Genomic DNA, 22,739 nt, shown 5'->3' with positions numbered 1-22,739 from the left:
ATGCGTGTGCTCCTAAGAGGAATTTGAGGCTTTGGAGAGACCTGGGAAGGGGTGGGCGAGGGACAGATGGTTGGTAACCTTTAGGGTTGCTGAAAAGCATCCCTTACTGAACTGGCACCGTGCAGATCCCTAAGCTGACCTGCTGGGAGGGACCACGCGCCGGCCAGCCTGGCTCCCCGTCCCATGGCGAAGCGCGCGGCTGGGAGCAGCCCCTGCGTCTCTGCTGCAAGCAGAGGGCTTTCTCGCTCCGGCAGCGAGCGAGCGACTCAGTCGCTACCCTGAGCTGCGCAGAGGAGGAAGGGGAGCGCACGTTAACAGCATGAATCGCAAAGCAAGGCACGGAGGCTCATCGATCCCCTACTGCCGCTGCGAGAGAGAGATGCTAATCCAAGAGCGCCATGCTAATCCAAGCAGCAGAGATGCACATTTTCTTAATCCGGAGCGTCATCCCCGAAATGAGAGCAAGCCCATTCGGAGCACATCACTGCGATTCAGCCACTGGCTCCCACCACGTTTGTCGCGTGCGGATGGAGAGAGACCCACCGCCTTCGACGTGCTCCGCATCCCGCCGCGTTATTGCCATGCTTCCCACCTCTCTAATCAGGGCTTCTCGCTCTGAGACGGCACTGACCTTGATACCTTCCCGTTCGAGGCCCCTCTATGGCAAAGTGATTCAATTAAGCCCTGGTTCACAGAGAGTGCTAAAAAAGAAGGGGGGAGGGAAAAAAAAAAAGAGCCCAACAACAACAAAAAAAACGCCCTCTTGAGAATAATTTTCTTCTATGGATTTTTAAGACCAGCGGCTGGAGAATCACTTTCTCGTTTTCGTGCTGTCTCTCCAGTCAATAAATAAGAGGGAAATAAAGGATTTCAGAGAAAATAGAATGCAGTCAAAAGGTAAATTGTGGTCTTAAAAGCCCCTAAGAGACTGTCACAGACTTTGAAATGTTTCCTAGTTTGAGACCATTTCTTCCTGACTACATGGTTTCCGCTCCTCAATTTGCATCTCTGGGAGGTAATCTTTAAAACTGATTTTCCCCTGGTTGCATTTCATCGGCAGAGAAACTAAACAGGCTGCTGCATTACAGTAATAACATCAACATTTCAGCCACCTTCGCCTTAATTATTTCTCTGTCTTGCCAACAGAACCAGTTAAACGAGATTTATATTTGGGTGGGGAGGAGGGGGGCCAAGTTGCGTGTGTGTGGATGGGTAAGATAACCTGGAAAAAACGATTTCTCCCTTGTTATGTGTCACCAGCAGTAAAAAAAGTAAAATAATAATAAAAAAAAAATACTTGAGGTAAAAGGTTTGGGCCATTTAAGTAATAATAATGTCAGCATTTCACCTGTCTCTTGCTTAATTATTTCCTTCTCTCAGCTCCGCCACCTGAACCAGTTTAGATAAGATTTCAGCGCAGATAAGGAGGAAGAACCTGTATTCTCCGAAGCAGATAAGCTGCTTTTTTCCAATGGAAAGGAAGAGAATACGGCACTAAAGCCTTCCTGCTTTATCTACTCCAGATTTATCAACAGCCTCTTAGCAAAAGTCTTGCCTCTAAAAGCTCGTGAAGTTTTGCAAAATACTGCCGGATAAGAGAAAAGCACTTGTAAAGACAAGAAAGGGAAGCCGGAGCGTGCAAAGCAGCTCGTCAGCATCCGGGTCCGGCCAACACACCCTCAAGGTCACCCCAAAAAGCACGACAGAGGGGGAAGCAGGGGTCTAGCTGATTGCTGCCCGTGTTTAAGGAGAGCCTAGAGGTTTTGGGAAGGGCTCCTTACCCATCCAAGGTGTCAAAGCTTCTGAGTTGGCTGCACTTGAAAGTTGGCCCCTTTCGGACCTTTTGGGTCTCCCTCCCTTCTAAGACGTGCACGTCCAGCTTTGTCCATCACCCAGCTGCTTTAGAACAAGGCTCGCTTGCCAGGACGAGCCAGAAAAATAGCTTAATAGGACATAAAGTCCTCCGTGACCTCGCAGCCAGGGAACGGAGCTAGGTACAGAGACGGGCAAGGCTGAGGACGTGGGTCTGGCAAGCTGAGGGCCCCCGGAGGGTTCGTATTTGGGTCCAGCCCTGCAGCCAAAGCGCTGGATGCCACACGCCTGCCACTCGCTGCAGGCACTTCCAGCTAAAAACCTTGCCAAGCCACGTGTTCGCGGCTGCCAACGCGTGCCCAACACACCCGCAGATGGGATGCTCGCCTGTGTGCAAACATTTACAAACACCTTGAGCGACTTGCAAAGACGCGGCAGGTTGCTGGAAGCTGTCCATCTGCAGCAAGGAGCGGGCGCGGAGGCTCAGCGTCATGGAGCGAGGGTTTGCCCGAGCGGGAGACGCTGCTGCGAGCGGCGAGGAAGACAATGAGATGCTCTTGGCCGCTCCGTGCTGCACAACATTGCTGATAGCCCAGAGAAACATTTTAAAAGTAAAAGAAACAGCTCTCTGGATAAAAAGCTGGGAGTCTCTCCTTCTTTCCGCTTGTACTGCAGAGTCTATTTTTATTATACAATTTCCACCCTTCAGTGGCTCAGATGTTTTGCCTGCATTTTGTTGCTGACCCTCAGGCCAATCCTCAAAACAATATTTGCTCAGGGTTTTGCGCGTGTGTGGCTTTTTTTCTTCTCTCTCTCTTTTTTTTTTTTTTTTTTTTTTTTAAATTAATTCAGTGCAGGTGAAAACTTTCCCTCCTTCTTGATTTATAATGGGCTGGGGAGTGATCGTGCATGCTTGTGCAAGAAGGCAGGAGGTTAGGGGATGAGGAGCATACATTTCTGGGCCATGATGTACGTGCAGGGGAGAGGAGAGGCCCTGCTTGCAGGCAGGAGGGAAGGGAGCCCGTGCCTGTGCACTGCCTGCCTGCAGCCTGCCGGCTCACGAGGGGCGAGAAACCTCCTCCAGGAATCGCCATCCAGCTCCACGCTCTCCCTTAGCATCCCAAACCTCCCGGCTCTCCAACCCAGGGGAAGCTAATAGGATGCTCCTGCTTCACACCGCAGCGGTGGGGCTGGATTCAGCCCCCTGCCTCTTCCCGCAGAGCTGCCCTGCTGCCTGCTTACGTTCATAAGCTCCTTCAGCTCCGCTCCGCCTGGCCTTGTCTTCCCACCCTGCCTCGCGTCTGATTATATTGGGTCTGCATGTGTAAGTACAGCCTCCTGCCATCCTAATCATCTAAAGTGGCTATTTGAATAACAGTTGTTGGTGCCTGTAGTTTCCTGTAATTTCCAAAAGGAAACAAATCCATGCAGACTGCAATTTTGCGCCTATGAATTTTGAATGAATATCTCTTAAGAGCCTCAATTTCTCTCTCCCTTCCTTCCTCCCCTCCCCTCGCCTGCCTCCCAGACCCAGCTGAGCGAGATGCTGCCACCAAAGGGTCTCAACCGAGTGGCTCCTTTCAGGGGGTGGATGTTGGGCTAGCGAGGCTCCATGCCTCCTAGGAGAGACGCTGATGCCTCCTGGGAGAGACACTGGCGTTCAGCCGGCAAAGCGCGGTGCTGCCGGCAGAGCTCGCTCCCTCGCTCAGGGAGCTGGAGGAGGAAGGCGGCTGGATTGCACCCAACCCACGGGAGACCTGCTCCACAGCAGGACGAAGCAGGACATGGAGGCAGAAGCATCTTTCAAGCCTCAGGTGTTGGGATTTTTCCCTGCATTGCCACCTCCAAACTAAGCTTGGGAGGTCTCTCTGTACCCACCAGCTCTGATGGTACCTGCCCTTTGGAGAGGCCGCTGCTGGCCAAGCTCTTCACCTTCTAACCCAGCGCAGCTGTAAGACATCTCTCCTCCTGAGCTGATTTCCATGACGGCGACAGTCCCTATTTATAACCTTCTCCCTTTCAAGTTTCTCCTCCTGTTCTGCTGCGTGCAGTTTTATGACAGTGAGGGTTCTCCTTTTTATGACACCGTTGTTTTTAAAGTGTTTTTATCACCTGGTTTTATTACAAAATTACCGTACAGCACCCCAAGTGCCATAGCAGTGAGGAGGGAGAGCAGGTCTGGAAATGCAGCAACTCTTTCCTGAACAGCTTGCTGCCTCGCTGGGGAAGTGGCTGTGATTTGGTGATGGATGGAGTGCTTGTTATCCAGTATATTTTTATCCGTAGATATATAAAGCACTTTGTGATCCCAGTGGATACAAGGCACTATATAAATGTAAATCATTATCATTATCATTAAATACCTTCTGCATCTTTTAAACCTACCAGTTAGAATCAAATACATAACGGGGCAGCTGGTACCCGGGCTTTTGCTGGTGAATCACATGCGAGAGGTGTGATTTTTGTCTTTGTTAGCAATTAAATGTGATATCATGAAAGACTTTCTTCCCCTTGCAATTTTTCATGCTGTCTCTGATTTGAAAGTCACTTCTCACCCACTATGAAAAATCTCTGCAGACTCCCCTAGCAACAACCTGAATAAGAAACAGCCACCTCGGGTATGCGGATGCTCCCCGGATTATCCGAACCCATCGCAAGCTGTCCGGCGTACGCCCCCGCTGCCTTGCCCTGAGTTAAGGATGGGAAGAGGATCCCTTGTGTGCCGCTGGATCGCGGGGAGGAGAGTTCAGTTCCTACATGATTTATGACTCAAAGAAGAATATAGACACTTGTCTCCAAAACTATGACTCTGCAGCATTTCTGCTTGGCTGCTGCCCAACCCCAGCAATAACTGACCACAGAGAACCTCCTGGATGCCATCCACATGGCAGCCGTAACCGCAATGAACGCAGGGTACGAGGCAGATCATGTTTATAACCCAAAGTTTCCTGTTTCTGCTTCACCCCGGCCCTTTTTTCCTTTCTTTAAGGGAGGGATCTGAGCCCGAAGGACTCGCTCAAGGTCGCGCACGGAGGCTTTGGCAGCACAGGAATGAACCTGGGACTCTTCTGTTTCTATCCAGGCCATAAATCACCGGATTCCCTTTCCGCCCACATAGCCAGGAGGACAAGCCAAGCAGGCAGCGCACTGGGTGCCCCTTCCCTGGTTTTCCCACCAGTGTTAGGCCCGGATTTTGTCGCTAAAGCCCATCTTCCTTCCTGCATCTCCAGCAAAGCCACCCACCGCCAGCTACTGACAGCTCCTCCCCATAGGAATTCATCTCCAGCTGCATTATACCCACTGTGACGCTTCCACTCCAGTTCCTGCTTCCCACAACCAGCTTAACAGAAGCCTCGGAAATATCAATCGCTTCTTGGGCATTGCTGTTGCCGGAGAGCTGGCTGCGCTGATGCCCCAGGAGAAGGATTAACCCTATGGAAGCAGCCACTGAAGCGGTGGGCAGCAAGGGGTGGATGCTACGGTGGTGGGAACCCCAGGAGCCACATGTTTGGGAGGCAGGAGCCGAGTCTAAGCTGAATGGTACCAGTGCCCTTGCCAGGGAAGGACGCTCCACTGGCATTTCCTAAAGGGAGATGACTGATGCAGGGCCAGGCTACACTCAGTGATGTGATGAAGGGCAGGTCTTGGTCCCAGGTGCTGGGAACCGGCAGTCCCAAGCACCCGAGGGACCAGTACCCAACAATATTTCATTTCCACTCATCGTGACAAGCGGAAAGGATAGAGCTGGAAACCTCTGCTGTGTCCTAGGTCTGAGCCCTGGCCTTTAATCCATGTCCTTACTAACCTGCAAGCAGTGGCTTATAAAGGTTTTGCAATATTTAAAGGAACAAGGTTTCTCCTAGTTCCTGATTCCCCCCCCCCTTTTTTTTTTCTTTAATTTTCCCCAGCCTCTCATAAGTTGCAGTCTCTTGCTGCCCAGGGGAGATCTTCCATTTAGCTACATTTTCCTTTCTCATTTCATGCTGTAATGGAGATTCATCATAGGTGTTAAATCCATAATTTGCCACGCATCCCTTGTCTCTCTCCGCGGAGGTCAGAGTTGAGCACGTTAGAGGAACCTGATAGTGCGGCTTCATGCCTGCACCCCAGGGGGAAAGCCTCAGCCTAATTCCCAGGAGGCTGGAGAGAGGGGTCCTGGATGGGTCATCCGGTGCCATGTCTATGCTTGCCCACCTCTCTTTGCCACCGAAGCGGTCCCTCGTTTGTGATTTACCACCTAAAGTGATCCCTTTGGGTACTGTGTGTTTTCTGCAGTGTCTGGGGTACTGCCTCCTGCACCCGCTGTAGCTCAGCACCCACACCATCGCCCAGTACTGCAAAACCAAGCCACCTACTAGTGAATTATGAAACTACTCATCTCACAGAAGCTTCTAACGCCAGCCTTGGCAGGGACTGCGTGGAGCCCGGAGCCAAAACTCTTTGCACACCCCAGTAAGGAAGCACCGGCCCAAGGCAGGCTCTTGGGAAGCAGCAGGGCAGTTGCTGTCATCTCAAACAAACTTAAGTTGTCTGCATGGTCAACTCCTAATTTGAGCACACCCGGCACCTTTTAACGTCAAAAAAGAGTAATAGCCACTTTCCAGAGGGCCATTTGTCCAACCTCTACCTTATCGTGAGATGAATATCCTGGGGCAGGGGAGATTACTTGCCTATCAGCTACAAAGGACACCCACAGGTCAGTCGTTAAGATGTAGCTATCCAGTTTTGAAGCCCAAGTTGAGCTAAAAGTAACACCACAGCCCCAAAGCCATCCCCACGCTACCATCAGACGGGAAGCTGACATCTGTCAGACACACCGATACGTGCATCAAAAGCAAACGCCGCTTGGAAATGCCAGCGTTGCAATGGGTTTGTAACAAGAAGAGAGATTCATCACAGCGTTGCAATGGGTTTGTAACAAGAAGAGAGATTCATCACAGCGTTCACCAACCCTTTCTCCGCCGTGACCTGGGGAAGATGCTGGTCGCAGCTGGAGCTGCGCTAGGAAGCCTGAACTCTATTACGGCTAGCAGAGCAGCTCAGAAACGGGCCGAGCGGGTGCAAGGCTGGACAACGCTTAAAGGAGGGGGAGAAAATGCAAGATGTGCAAAAAGCAAGCCAGGATAGGGCTGGCAAAGCTCTCGGACCCAAGAAAACACATCCCTCCAGGCTGGCCACAAGCAGAGATCCGGGGTGGGCAGGCATCCTCCAGCAGGAACACCTCAACGGCCGCTTTAGGCATCCTCTCCTGAAGCGTTCTCTCTGCTTTCACGGCTGGCCCTGCCCCTGCCGAGCCTGGGTTCATTTTTCATTAGGGGGGATCGATAAGAAAGCGGGGGCTGTCGCTCAGGTGATGTCACGCTTCGAGGGCCTCATTCTTCTCCGGCAGCTGACAAGGGGAGAGGGAGTCAATACTTTTGTCAGGTCACTAACAACCCACCAAGTTCCCAGCGGTGACGGGTCCCCCGGCTGAGCAGCCACCGAGCGCAGCCCGAACGCATAGCGCTGCAATCTATATCGCATCCGTGCGCGCATGCAGGAGAGGCACAAAAGGAGCTGCTGCGTGTACGTATAATGCAGATACGGAGGAGCGCGCGTAGGATACAGATGGGGGAGTTTCGTCTTGATTGGCAAGAGGGAGAAACGCGCGTAGGCGTGCAAAGCAAAGAGAGATTTGCACGTGCGCAGGGTTTCTTTGTGTGACGCAGAATGCAAGGTGTCAGTGATCCAAAAGGGCATAAAGCAGAATAATCTCCCCTGTCCACATGCGTTGCACGGAGCAGGAGCCTTTGATGCAGCGTACGATACAAAGGGGGAAGGCTGGTGGGATGCAGAGGGAGCACTGGCTCCCGGATGCCTTATGCAAACTGGGGAGGATTTGGGGCTGAGAGGCAGAGAGGTTTGTGCCCAGAGCAGGAGGCAGCGCAGCCGCAGCAGTACGAGCCATGAGCACAGCAGGACGGAGGGATTTTGACACACAGCAAGCACCCCCTACATCATCTCACGGCAACTTCACGGCCATCGTTGCCAGGAGTAATTGCTCGTGGCTCCTCTGCGAGGGGCAGGGAGGTGGGCAGAGCCGGGAAGAGGGTAAAGGGATGCAGCCACCACCGCATCTGAAGGGATGACAGAGAATCAGGAAGGGTTTTTATCAGCTCTGTGTGCTTTGCATCCATCAGTTCGGGACAGACCAGCAGACTCCGCACAGAGAAGCCAAACGCTTCGTGTTCGATAAAAACACAGGTCAGGCCCTCCCTGCATCAAGACAAGAAATCACAGATTGGCACAAGAATCCTAACATTAATCATTTCTAACCGTGTCTCTTCCTGTTTATTCTGTGGTCCTTCAGCATTCAGGCAGGAATGCTGTTGCGGCTCTGAGGATATAAGCAAGGTGAAGTTTGATGGGAGAGGTGGTAGCTGCTGGTAGACCAAGCCATAGAGTTCAAAGAAAACAGACGGGCTTCCAGGCACACAAAGCTTCCTTGGGTATTCAAGCCTGGCTCTGCAGTGCCAAAGGCTAGCCATTAATTTACGTACAGAACAAGACGACTCTCATTGTAAGACCTAACCCCGGGGCCCAGGGCTTTAAGAAAACACCATTTTTGCAAGATTATTCATAAAATGGTGCGAGCCGATAACAGCGGACGTGGGTTCGAGGGAGTGGAGGCAGCATCTGCTTAGTGCTGGCCTGGCCCAGATGAACTTCCCTTCCTAAACACCAGCCACTGCTCAGATACAGCCCTGTCCTGTTGGGAAGGAAGATATTTATCATTTTAAATGCATTTGATGAATACACATATTTTTAAATTTCCTGGTCACACAGTGCTGTATTAACTGCGCCTGTTGGACCGGGACAGGCTTTACGCCCAGCAGGGTGCTGTCACAAGCGGCGCGCGAGCTGGGCTGTCTTTGCAAAAGCTCCAGGTTTCCCAGTGACTACTGGGAAAACCCCTCCGGGATCCTTCGGGAAGGGGCTTTTCACGTTTTCACAGCGACTGGGCACACCGAGCTACTCCCTACCTTAGCCGCTCTACAACAGCGCGGCAAAAGCAGCAGAGCGGCGGGTATAGCTGCAGTGTGACACAAACCCCTTTCTTAGCCTTCCTCTCCCATACTTGTGTAATCGGAAAGTTGTTATTCTACGGCAACGAGGTTGGCGGAGCCTGAGGCTGGTGGACACGTCCCGTACAGCATTTCACCCTAGCACCACGCAGCCAGCTAAGGTGTGCTTCCTGGGGGTGGAAGTGAATCAGTTTTGCTTGTCTCCTCCAAAGTAAGGAGAGCAGAGCTCACACGGATGCTGCCTTGCCTTCCTCCTCCTCCAGACAGGCAGGGTGCAAACCCCTCCAAAATGGGGGAAGAGCAGCATTTCCCAAAACCCGGGTGAAACCCAGCTTGGGAAGACCCATCTCTAGAGCCGAGTTTTTACCTTACGGTACCTCTCCCTGATCCCTTTTTCCCCGCTATAGACTGCACGGGGCAGAGGTTGCCTTTCACCCTGAATTTGTACAGCACCAAGCACCCCTGAGACCCTGGGTTTGCCTGGCTGGGTACGGTCAAGCCGGTGGAGATACCTTCCCACCCCAGGAGCCACGCGGGGATGTGAGCAAGGAAACCCGTCCACCCTCTGCCATGAAAAAGAGCCGGCTCAGAGCGCTGTAAACTTAAGCTGCTCAGACATGACATCAAATATTTAGGTTATTTGGGATTTGTGCTTGATTGTTTGATGTTTCTGTTTCCATTCTCAGTAGACCGGGTTGCTATTTTGCCACTGAAAATATTCCCAGCAGAAAAGGCAGCTTTGTGAAGACCCAAACTTTTTCAAGGAGAAGAGACTGTCTGGAAGAAAACGATCACATTTTCATCACCGCTTTTTTTGTTCTGAATTGACATCCTGACTCTACATGCTGGTTTAGGCTGAATTTTGCATTCAGAGAATTGAATTCTGTTAAAAAAGTATGGAAAAATACTTGAGGTGGTTCCAAGCTAAACTGTTTCCCGATTTGAAACATCACCTAGTCCACATTTTCTCATTGCAGCTCAGCATTACAAACAAATATTGAAAAATGGCCTTTGCCAGGCCACAGCCTCTTTATTTTCTGATCAAACTCCACTAAAGAGCAAGAAAGCTGGGAAACGCAGATGTCTCAAGCTGCCAGCGATCATTTTGGTAATGGAAATAGCTTACTCTGCTCTGCAGGAGAGGACTGGAAAGACTCGGCTAGAAAGAGGATTGGAATAAAATAAAAAATAAAATTAAAACAGGAAAAGGGTTGTGATTGAACGTGAATGCACTTGACACCTAGATGACCCTCCTCTTCTGTCCCTGGCTTGTGCCATCTTAAAAGACAGGAGCTCTCACTTCAAATTAACTTAATCTGTAGCATTAAATAATTCATGTTGATTTAAGAAAGCTTTATTTCTAATGGGACACACATGAAGGCAGAGTTAATATTAGAAGAGGCTGTGGAGGGGGAGGAGACAGGGAATTGGACTATAAAAGGTGAATGTACAAGTTAATTGCCTATCAATTATTCACCGGAAGTCTCTGGAAGTAGCTCCTCTGCCTCCCTCCTCACACCTCCATGGTCCCCTTGTCCTGGTTGTCACCAAGTTGCCACCACCAGCATCTCTCTGGGACCAACCCTTTCCCAGCGCCGAGCTGCAGAGCTAGGGGTGTACAGGAGCTTGCCGGGACAGCCCGCGGCACAAGGCAGGGCTGGAGGCACCACACCTTGCGCCGGGCTCCCTTCCAGCCCTCCCCGGCCGAACCCTTTGGCACCTGCACGATGCTCACAAAAAACTGTTTAAAACCACAGAAGACAGAGCCTGCGGTGCGTGCTGGAGGATGGCTTGTCCCACCACGAACGGCTCTTCATCAGTTTTCACGATTCCACAGCCCTTTTGAAGACCACAGACCAGGACACGCTTGGGCTGCTCCTGCTGAGACACCAGTGAAGAGCAACCACGCTACCATCCAGCGTCCCCAACACCTCGCCATCCATCAGCTTTGCCTGACCACCCTCCTGGCGCTGCGGGTCCTGCCCACCCCGGCCGTCGTGGGCCGAGGTTTTGCAACGCCGCTGCCAGATCGGCACGGGGAGCCGGGGCTCCCCTCTTCCCCTCCCCTCTCCTCCCTCCCGGGGAGGCCAACGCTCTCTTCAAAGTTTCTCCTCGCTTGGCTGCCTTCGAGATCTGGGAACTCAACACTAATTAACGTGTCTGCAAATCCCAGCTTGGCTGGCGGGGCCTCGAATTCATTCACGGTCCCCCGAGTGCAGAAGGATCCACAAGCTAGCCCTCTGGCTCCTTAAACTACACGGCTGGCAGATGCATATTTTAACAACACACATCTGTTGGCTATATAATCTCTTGTATTTGCCCTCCCTGCTCCGAGCTTTGATGGAAGACCGGAGGGAACTCTCCAGTGGTTACAGCCAAAGTGTTTGCTTTGCAATTTTGCTCGACTGCTGCCTGATTTTATTTTTAAATTTCTTAAAGTCCTAATCAGGCTCTTACTTTATTTAATTAATACTCCAGCTTAGTTAAATAGATCATAAATTAAGAAGCCCTGCCATTAAAGATGTACCAGGTAGCAAATAGCCCTCCAGTGGCTTCCCGGAGCCTGCCTGGCTTGGGTTCCCCTGCCAAACTGCTGCCCTGACACCCTTTGCTTGCAGAAAACGTGGATGCCTCCGCATCTCCCAAATCCCATCTAATCAGCTTTTCTCAGCCGATGCCTTCCCCGCTGGGCAGACATCCCTAGGAGAGAGTGCAGCAACTCCTTCCCCGGACAATTTGGGCAATGGTAGGAGGGAAGGTGGGTCCTGGGGAAGGTGGGTCCTTCAGCTTTGGGATGGGTTAGCCGGGTTCCTGAGCAATAATTGTCCCCGAGACTCTACAAATAAAAGACTTCTCCCGATGCTGATGACACTAACAGGCTCGTCTGTTTGAGTGTTTGGACTTCCAAGGCTATGGAATGATCTGTTCCACTACATTTAACCATGTAGATTTGAAAACAATGTGACAAAACCTTAAATATTTAATTAAAATATTAATGCAGATGCTCTGCATCTGAGCAGGAAAGTAGGAGGCATCAGCCCCGTGAAGCTGTTGTCAGACATGAATGACAGCAGTTGGAAACTGAATTGGGAGGCATTAGGGGATTTCATGATACCAAGAAAGTGGAAAAGCTGGCAAGAACGGACAAGGCAGCACCACCCCATGCAAAAAAAGCCAGGCAAGGTGTTTTCCAGAGACAAGGCCGGGGTGTGATAGAGCGGGATGGGGTTCCCCAGAACTGCCCCCAACATCCCCGGCCGGCCGACGAGCAGCTCGAGTCATTGGCAAACTCAGCAGCACACTTCGGGCTCCCAGGCACAAAAGCCTCCCAGCTCTGCTCCGCTGCAACAAATCGTTTCCTCGGGAGCTTGATTTGGGGATGGCTGAGGGATCCTCTCCTGCCTAGGCAATGCCTGCGGCCTCAGGTCAAGCTGGGCAGCCTGGGATGATTTAGGCTTTGGTTGAATGTCAAAGATGACTCAGAAAGTCTCCAGGAGGGGAGGTCTCCATCCCCTCCTACCTGCCAGGATGCTGGAGGTGGGAGTAATATCCTCCTGTTTGAAGTCTCCCTCCTGGCCATGACCCAGGCAGCCCAGCTTGCCTCGCTGGAGGCACTGAGAAGGCAACGCGGGAGTGCGGGCAGCGGGATGCCCGAGTCAGGCTGCGTTTCGACCAGAGGACTTCTACAATTAATTTACAAGTAATCCCTCCTGGATTTACAAATCACCTCTGATGGCAATAAAACGCTAAAAAAGGAACGCCCCACAAGCGACTTCTCCAAATGAGGCGGCTCAGGTAGCCTGTCACATCCCTTCCTCACCCAGTGAGATGAAATTTGGGAGATCCACGTCCCTCCAGAGACGGCTGCTTAGCTCACGACTAAAGCGGGCTCGCCGACTCGGCAGGCACCGGATCCGAAGAGGAGAAATGTCTGCACAGCTGGTGGCATTACACATCTGTAACCACCGAAAACATCTCTCCATTTTCCTGTACAAACACACGCTTTGCCTCCCTAACGTACAGTAAGTTTAGCTTGACGCACTGCACGCCGTAACCGGCTGTCAGGAGCCAGCGCTAGCTCTTGACACACGGGGTGTTGGAGGCATCTACTTTTTATGTGCCATTTCTATTCCCCTCCATCGGGCTGGGCAAAACACAGACCGCAGACCACCCGTGGCAACATCCGCCTTCGCTGCCGGTGCGGCAGGACACACCATCCTACCGCAAAGGTATCCAGGTGCGATCTGCTGGCTGCTAACGACCTTCCAGTCCCTTTCCGAGGGTGTGGATTCTCACTCGTACCTCCCCGACCAGCCTTAAACTTCCCCAGAACATCTGCGTAAATACATCTAAAGTGAAAGATGCGCTACCGACGGGTTGCAAAGCCCCATTTTCTTATCGATTGGGATTAAGTTGAATGTGCTATAACTTTAGTTTTCTTAAAAGGAAAACACGCTGCAAATATAAGTTGCTGAACATCTTAGGTAAATGTACCAATTAGCAACTACCATGTACGTTCACATAAACATTAACTACCATCTATTCAACACATTCCATAACCCCAAAGATAATAACGATTTCCTTTTGATCCATAAAAACATCTCTCTGCTCAATCAACGCTTTTTGCAGCAGCACCGAGCTCTGACGTACGCCCGCGCGCCCTGGGACTAAATTAGTTTTGCAATCTTTAGCTCTAATTAAATAACATTATTTCTTTTGTCTGGCTCCAGCAACGTATTCTGCCTTCACAACAGAAGGAGGGAGCCCAGGCGAAGGAGGGGAAGGCAACACAGCTTGCAGAGGTTGTCGGTAAGCGAGAAAGCCCCCCCGACAGCCGCGTTCTGCTTTCCGATTCATTTGCAGGCTTCTTTCATGTATGGGCACATGTCAGAGCTCTGAGCTGCTGCAGAGGGTTGATCGAGCAGAAGGATGGATCAAAAGAAAAATCATCATTATCTTCGGGGTCAGGGAAGGAAGAGATGGCAGTTGTGTAAGTTTGGGGGTAGGGTACTTTGTAGGGTTGCAGAGAGAGAAAAACAAACGCAGGGGAAATGACAAACTGGAAATTAGAACTAATTTTCGCGGTGGTGCGCAGACTCCAATAAGGCGCACCTTCAACCAGAACTAGTACCGTAATTCACTTTTTTTGGCTGCTTAAGACTAATTAGCGTTGATCTGACTAAAACTCTTGGTTTGGATTTTTTTTTTTTTTTTTAAGAATTTTTTCCCTAAAAATTAACGGGAAAAAACCAACAAAGGAAAAAACAAATCCAAACTTCAATTTAAACAAACTTAAATACGTAAATAGTTTCACTTTGGGGGTTGAATAATCAGGGTGTATCTGGGAGAGATACAGACTGGTTTTTTGTCCAAGTTTTTCAAGAAAAATACAATTTTCATTAACTTCTCTGAAGTCACATTCGTCCTGGGAAGTCTCACTGACGCAGCCTGCCGTTTCCCAGCACTCCTGATAAGCACTCACAACCACTTGGCCAGCCTGCCAACAAAGCCCTTTACCTTTGCCAGCGCTACTCTCCCATCTCCCACCCAAAAAGGATCTTTCCAAGATGTCGGGAGCCGTCTCCTGTTTGCAATCCCATGCAACATCCTCCCGCGTTGCTCGCGGGAAAGATTAATTACTGAGAAATGCACGATGAGAACACACACGTATGAAAATAGGTAGTCTGAAAACCAGCCTTTCCTCAAGTGGTAGAGTCCTCCTGGTCCTGCCGCAGAACAGCACTGCAGCAAGGGTAACGCATATCGCGCTGATGGCACTGACACTCTTCATATCCTTAAATTTATGCACATACACTCTTGAATTAGCACGTATATTTGTAGAGGTGAAGTACCAAACGTTTTGCGCCTGTGTTACTCGTCCCAGAATTGCTGTACTCCCTTAAACAGCTTCCTTTGCTACCATTCTCAGGATCAAGATGCACCCCCATCGCTCTCACGATGGATTAATTTCCAGTCCTCTTGATTTAGCAACAAAACATTTTGTCAAAAAAGCCACTCAGTGCGACCACGAGAACATAAAAACACCCAGGCAAATAACCTCCACCATGACGAGGAGACGGGACTTACCGAGAACAGTCAGCCGGGCAGGTCTGGATCGGATGGCCGCTTGAATGGCCTGACATTCGTAGACGGCATCATCTTGGAGATCAGCTCTCAGGATTTTCAAGTGATGCTCTCCAGACAGATGGTCTCCTATGACCAGATAGCGCGGATAACCTGCAGAACGCAAAGCACGAGTCAGGAGGCAGCTGGACCGACAAGCCCAAGGCTGAAGAGTATAGAGCATGGGTCCAGAGCCCCAGCCGCCCCACAGCAAATGCCCAGGAGCCAGGCGGCTTCTTCCCCTCCTCGGCAGCCAGCCCAAAAAGAGAGAGAGGCCTTCCAAATTTGGGAAAGAGACTGCAGGTTTTGCCCTGAGAGTTCAAAAAAGAAGCGCTGATGAACAAGCGTTAACTGGAATCCCTAGGGAAAGGGATGAGCCCTTCCACCAGGAAACCCACCACCTCCCGCTCCTCTGAGACCTGCCACGGGATTTCCTTAACTCAGCTGTGCATGTGCTTGTGGTGAAACCCTGGCAGGCTTCCACTATTAGGTCTGCGTAAAGGTTGGGCAGGGGTCTGCGGGGGTACCGACAGCCCTGATCAGCCTCCCCGCGTTTTGAGACATCTGAAGCACCACGGAAGGAAGGCTGCCATCACCCCGTCCTTCCCTGTGCCGGTGATTAATGCACTGTGTAATGCAGGCAGCCTGGCACGCTCTTGTGTTTTTGTTGTTTTGCAAGCTATCAACAGCAGGATTTGCTCTCCTGAACCGCAAGAAATACAAATGATGGGTTTGTTTGTATTTAGCTAATTAGATGACTGGCTGAGCTGGTATCACGCGAGCTGGCAGTTCTTCTTGCTTAAAGCAGCCCCAGCTCCGTTAATTGTGGAAGTCATTCACATAATATACATACTTCAGTGGAGCTGTTGTTACCCATTCGGGTTGCAAGGTCTTGTATGGCAAGCTCAGCTCTCTAATATATGGAAAAGTTGGTGCACCGAGCTTTGAAAAACAGCTGAAGAGGGGACTGCTCACTCAGGCAAGTCTGAGAAATGAGTAATTATATGTATTAAAAAATAGAGGAAAAGAAAAAGCAGGCATTGCACTTTAGAGAAGAGCAGGGTCCCTGGAGACCAAGAAACACGATTCCTTCCCCTGGTTTCTGAATGCTGCTGCTTGACTTGGAGAAAAACCCTCTCGGGTCTCCTGTGCTCTGCAGAAGTCGAGCAGCGGCAACGTCACACGTGCACCCCCTCTGCTGTGCTCGGGGACGAGGCCGCAGCTCCTGGAAGGGCTCGATGCCCTCCCAGGTTTCTGGCTCTCAAGCGAACACTCTCCCTTAGTCCTGTGAAATATTTCACTAAAAAAAATAGTATTCTATTTGTGGCATCTCCAGCAAAATATATAAAATAAACTGTATAACTTCCCCGCTATTGTTCCAGAGTCTTCACCAGTTGCAATAAACCCACAATCACAATGCATGCGTGGGATTAAGTAACGAGAAGTCTGGGGACTTTTATTACCAAACTATAATTTGCCAAAAGTACAGCTTAAGGAGGCCACAAGTACTCGTGGGCTCTGCTGGACTGCAATAAACACATTTCTCCAAAGCAAACAGAGACTTTTTTTTTTTTTTTTGGTGAGAATGTCAAAACAGGCACTTTCAACATTTACAAAACATTTCAGCCTGCATTTTGGAAACCTGACATTTGTTTCCAAAAGTCAACTGAAACCAAGGCAAGACTTTCCAAAGGGTCAGGTCACACCTGCGGGAAACCAACTGTTTTGTTTCAAGTCAGAGCCAAAACAGTTTTTGTTTATTCCAAGTTTCAGTGCTTATGTTTGAGCTGGCTGCGAGGTTTTGCAGTTGAAAGGAAAACACTCGCTATTCTCAAAATAAATATCGGGCAGGGTCGGGCAGGGAGAGCTCCCGTTTTCCTCGTTTAGGTAGGGCAGTCTCACGACTTACTGGAGAGATCCCGTCCGACTCCAAGGGCGAGCCCGTCTTTAATCCACAGCACGATGCCATTATACTCGGGGATGGCGCACAGCAGCGTCACGGGCTGCCCGGCGATCACCACCTGGTCCTGGGGCTGCTGCGTGAAGGAGGATGCTTGACCTGGCGAGGGGAACGAGAGAGAAAGAGGCGGCGGTCAGTTCTCGGGCGGTTTTCCACGCAGCGCAGTGCCTCGGGATCGCACAGCCCAAGATGCTCCTGCCACCGCACAAACCTGAGGCTGAATTCCACAGCTTTTAATTACGTGATTACTTATTGCCCCCTCATACACTCAGAGAAAAAATTTGCGATGTTTTTTCTCCCTGGAGAAAAAAAAAGATACAGCAAAGAGGTGCCAGGCATTTCTTCTAACTATTTTATTCCAAATTGTGGTGCTAGTGTTTTAGCCATCATGATCAACAGACAGAAAAGCAGCAGGCTTTCAGGAAGCAATAATATTTTGTATTACACCTAATACAAGAGAATGTTGGTCCTCTGGCTTCTGAGTCTCGCTCCCACCTCGCGTGCTTTCTGAAATCAGGATCACAGTTAATGGATGTGAATGGATGCACAGTTAAGAACCTGCTACAAAACAGGCAGGAAAACAACTGCCGGCTGCTGTTCTCTCTTCTCCCAGCGCATAACCTACTTGTATTTGCTGGGAGCTTCACGCACGTCTGGGGACGAAAGGAAGCAACAGTCCTGATTCAGCACTGCCTCTTGCCAAAGTTTCATCATCAAACTCGCAAGCCATCCAAGCCTAATGAGCCAAGCTCTTCAGCGTGACACCTACCGCCTTGGTTGACACAGGCGGACCAAACGTGGTGGTTTATCAGCTCTCTCCTCACCCTTCCCCATCCCGAATGCCGCAATAACAATTCCAAGCCCTCGGGTCATTTCCTGGCACGGTGGGATGTCTCGCACCTCAGGTGTGAGGTGGAACTTCTCATTTTCAACAGAAAATACTCTGATGCAGTATAACCTCTTTCACATCAGGGCGTGCTAAGCACTGGCATTATATTTTATTTTCCCTCTTTGAAATAGATCATCATTCCTTGACTTTGCCACGACTGAAAAAACATTCAAAGCATTAATTCCTGCTGGTTTTTTTTCTTTCCAAAATGAGCGCTCTGGTTTTCAACCAGGGAATCTGGGATGCCCATATGGCACATCCCTGTGGTTCAACAGAGAGGGGGGCACATGGCAGCACAGTGCCAGATCACTCCTTTCTCTCGGATCCGAGCTTGTAAAGAAAATAGCAAAAGCAAGAAAAAGCGCCGACAAAGCACCCCTAAAGCAAATATACCTCTGGGATATCTTGGAGAGACGGCTGGTTGTGCTACAAGCCAGCGCGTGTACGTAGTGCCACAGTCTAACGCTGGAAGGTCCTAAATGCCAAGCCCTCTCAGGCTGACCTGCCGCTATCTGCACACCTTGCGAGCACGGTCCTTCGTGTTGGGTATTTGCAGAGCATCTGAATAGCACTATCGTTTTGCCAGCACTTAAAAGTCTTGCTCTGACTCCGGATATAGGAGCGAGCTGAAAAAGAGAGAAGTTGGGAGAAAGGCAGAACGACCGGATTGCGACTCGCTGTATTACCTGAGGGGTTTTAAAGATCAGGAGCCTTGCTGTGTGGGAATTATCGCCCTGCAACAGGCACAGAATTAAAAGCCCACACCCCTCAGCTGAATATCAGTTCAATACACAGAATCGTACCGGGCTGAAGAAAAAGTTTCTCTTTAAAATCAATTTGTTAAACCAGGACAGTCTCCACGTGAACCACCCTAAATCAATTCAATCCTAATTTACATTAACTCAATTTATCATTGACTGATGATTAATCCTAAACCAAGGTTAAGTGTGACACAAGCTCTCGCAACTAAACTTGTTTCCAAATGAGTTGTTGGGCCTTGCCTACAGGGCAAAGCTACAAAGCTCAATCATTTTCTAACTCACGCAGTTAAACCAATGTAAGACCCCATGTGAACGCTTATATTACAATTTAATTTAGTGTAGCTTAACTTAAACTTGCTCTTAGCCAGCTAAAGATGCACGGGGAAGAGCAGAGCCACGCTGTCTGGATTTCTGCTGGTTAACAGCAGGTTAAAAAGCCCTGCTGAAATTTTTGCAGACCTCTCTGCGGCATCCAGGCACACCTCGAGCACCATATTCCTGGGTATTTCGGAGGTCCTGGCCCTCCCAGCACCCACGTATTCGCAAGGAAATCTGATTTTCATCACAGGTGCTCCAAAAGGCCCCGGCGGTGGCTCTCGGCACGGCGCTGTCTGCACAACAGGGCAGGTTTATTCCAGAGGAGATTCCGGCTCTTTCTGCTGGGAGACGCTCACTGGAAGTCATGGTGGCCTCCAAGACCAGCAGAAACCCTTGCTATGCTGAATTAAGATTTTGAAATTTGGTTTCAAAGGGCATATTAATCAGCTCTGTATTTTATCTGGACTCATAAAGAACAAGCACTACTAGGATGCTACGGAAAAGAGGGGATGAGAGAGAAAATCAGGAAAGGAAGCAGAAAAAAAAGTGAGCATTTTGCTTTGTTATTTTTTGTTTTGTTTCTTTTTTAAAAATATATATATATTTTTCCACCCGCTAACTATGTTTTCACGGCTCACTCCGTAATCTTGACAATTCTCAAGGCAAGCCGGGCAAGCGGGGACAGCGCTGGAACGCAGCAATAACCGAAAAAGATTGTTTTATCGGCGAGAATTATCAGGTTGTCAGCTGGGAGCTGCAAGAGTCGTAATGAGAAAGCAGAAGCACAAAGTGGTGTCCATGCCCTCTGAAAATGTCCATTAAGCAGAGGCTTCATTTGGTAATTGCTGTTGGAAATGAAGCCCCTTTTAGGGTTGGGTTGGGGTTTTTTTTTGGTTTGGTTTTTTTTTTTTTTGTTACTTGATTTGTTTTAGAGAGCAGCTGATAGCTGTGGAAAATCAGAGCAGAAACATGGCATATGTCTCCTGTCTTTTCCTTCCCTCTGTTTGTTCAGTGTGAAAAATTGTCACTTGAAACCATGTTTTTTGTCCAAGGCTCCATCTCGGCTACAAACAGCTCAGACTCAGTCACAGGAGAGGAGAGACGGGGGTAAGGACCCTAAGAGCATTACCCGGCCCAGTCCCTGCTCCACGGCAGGATCATCTCTCCCTAAATCACAGATAAAAAAGAAGCAAAAAAAAAAGTGCTGAAGGCAGATCTCAACTAGCTTTCAAATCAGCTTAAAGTCCGATTACTGGGTTTAACTGGGTTTGGAAGATCAGAGGCCCGTCCACGTTACAGCTTTCAGCTGTCTTATGTCTTAATGTCAAAGGAACAAGTAATTCGCAGAAAAGTTTCAAGGGAGATAAGATACTTAACAGAAAATAACTGAAAATGGGGAGATTGGGAGAGGGTGATTTACAAATGCAGGTTTCAGCTACAAGAAAATGGGCTGAAACACGTCAGTCGGGTACTTTTCCCATGGACGTTTACAACATTATTACAAATTGGTGCTTTGGTTTCAAAGCAGGGTGGTTTGACTCCAAGACAAAACAAAACAAGCACTTCAGTGATCACACGAGATGCTGTCGGTCAACCACAGGTTTCCCATTCTCTCCCCTTCTGCTAAATAGTATATTAGCCAAAAAAAAAAAAAAAAAAAAAATCTGGTTTTAACTATAACCTGGCTTCCCAAATCCAAATCCTTGCAAAGACTGGAGTTCAGACCACATGAGCCCAACCAAGAGTCCACGCAAGGCAGCCAGACCAGCCCTCAGCCACCTACCATCTCCCTCTCACCTCCTACGGCACCTTCCTGCCGCACGAAGGGAAGCCAGGTTCCGGTTTTGGGAAGCCCTCTGCTCTGCCCTGTGGCAGCAATCGCAAAGAGCTGGGCGTACAAGTCCGTCCCCCCGCCAAGCGTAGTCCTCTTACTTCCACACCCCATTTTTCCTCTTTTCAAGCGCACAGACTTGGCATATTTTCAAAGAAAGAAATAACCCGACTGACGCTTGGCTTCCTGCAAGCGTCGCTGGGAGCCGCCCGGCACCGACTCTGTCCCCCTGCGAGAGCATCCACGCGAGCATCTTCTGCTATTCATCCAGCAGAGGAGACGCACCACGCAGAAGCAAATGTTAGGATTCTGAATTCATTGTCGATTTAAAAAAAACCAACCCAAAACCCAAGAAAGAAATGTAAATGAGATGTTAACCATGCCTCTTGGCCACGTTCCAGCGCGATGGCAAAGTCCTATCTGCACTCTCAAGCTGCCCTTCTGCTGAACGCAGGTTGCCAGCCGCAGGTCGACCCGCTATTGTAGATGGGGGCTTTGGTGTCAGAGAAGGCACAAGAGGCTCTTGATCTCAGAGCCTCATCTCCTCCTGCTTGCTGGCTTTGCTTCGCTCCCCGAGGAGCTATTTACACTGCCAGACAACTGTGTGACCTGTTTTCTGGCCCTGCGATCTCCTGTCTTCCTGGAGGAAGTCTCTCTAAAACAAAAGAGGGGGGCACTTCTCGCAGCTATTGAAATCCTAAACGGCAGGAACAAAAATGGGAGAATAAAGGACTCGCTGTGAACGGCGAGCAGGCAATAACGCTAACCCTGCTTTCAAAAATCACAGGCAGGATCCTTATGAAGTCACAAGCATGTCATAAAAGCGTAAGAAAAAAAAAAGAGGAAAAAAAGACAGAACCACTTTAGAACTCTTTATATTTCCTTAATGGATTTTGCACCTGTGGCTCCTGTTTTTCAGTGTTTCTCTGTAATGTTGCCTTGTTCTTTCAAACAAAGGCTGAGACTCTGCTATGTTTGTGACTTCCAAGGGAAATCATGTCGCCAGCGCCATAGCATTCCTTTTCAGAGAAGTCCCAACACCCGCACGTGGTGAGAAGGACCAAAAATCCCATTTTACAACCCGAAAAACAGAAGGAGGCACCTACTCGACGACATTGCCAAGGTCACGCAGGGCGTCTGCGACGCAGCAGGACCTTGAAGCTCCTTCCATCGCCAAAGCCTGCATCGGTGACGGGCTTTCTAAGCTCTCTGAAGACCAAAATCTGTTTGCATGAGTTCTTGTTTGAATTATTTCAGCTTGCAGCCTCCTGTGTAAAAACCAGCCTGCCTGCAGACAACTTGCTGCAAGAAGAGAAGAGGCAACCGGGAACAGCAGATAGTTAAATTTTCATTACCCAAGAGAAGTGAGTATTGTAGTAAGAAGCAAGGGACTTACAGGGGGAACAATGACTCATTAGAAATGGAGACACTGTGGCTCCTTTTATGTAAGTGGAGCTTTGAATTTCCATTGTGTTCTGAAAAGAATTAGTCCTTTTTGTCGAGGAGAGGATAGAAGAGGCGAAGGAGGACTATGAAGCTCCTCGTAAAAATATTACTGTTGAGCAATGAAAGGCCCAGTGATTAAGAGCGACGGGACGTTTTCCTTGTCCCTCAATGCGGAGAGCTAATCCTTCCCTCAACTCAGAGCCGGCAGGACGCGCGACAGGAGGATGATCAAGGGGCTGCTGCGTGATAACCTAAGCCTACGCACCGTCCTAGAAGGGTCCCTCTTCAGACCAAGCAGATCGCACCGCCAGTTACCCCCGTGTAAGGTCATGGCATTGCAGCCCAGCTCAGGCTTGGTTTCTCATTACGTGACGCCTGGAGATGGAGCCATCTCTTGACTGGGAAGGGAGGGTAGAGATGGCTGCACGCCCACACTTTCCCGAGAGACACGGGCTCGTCTCCGCACCACCCCGCGCAGCTTCTGTTATCGATCCCGTGACAAATGGGCCGGTTCTCAGCGCTCATTCAAATGGGT

General features: G+C 49.8%; 1 protein-coding gene across 1 annotated transcript in view; it reads right to left on the bottom strand.

Annotated features, from left to right (window-relative positions):
* The window catches only part of KIRREL3 (kirre like nephrin family adhesion molecule 3), a 343,511-nt gene that overhangs the window by 83,748 nt on the left and 237,024 nt on the right, over positions 1–22,739 (bottom strand). Inside the window, exons 2-3 of the mRNA XM_075521225.1 lie at positions 16,909–17,058; positions 14,964–15,113 (exon numbers count right to left, since the gene is read on the bottom strand). Coding sequence (XP_075377340.1) covers positions 14,964–15,113; positions 16,909–17,058 — 300 coding nt within the window. The remainder of the gene's footprint in view (positions 1–14,963; positions 15,114–16,908; positions 17,059–22,739) is intronic.

The sequence above is a fragment of the Mycteria americana genome, chromosome 19, assembly GCF_035582795.1.
Source record: "Mycteria americana isolate JAX WOST 10 ecotype Jacksonville Zoo and Gardens chromosome 19, USCA_MyAme_1.0, whole genome shotgun sequence".
NCBI lineage: Eukaryota > Metazoa > Chordata > Aves > Ciconiiformes > Ciconiidae > Mycteria > Mycteria americana.
The sequence above is the reverse complement of the archived record's forward strand: the minus strand, read 5'-3'. Positions and strand labels throughout refer to the sequence as shown.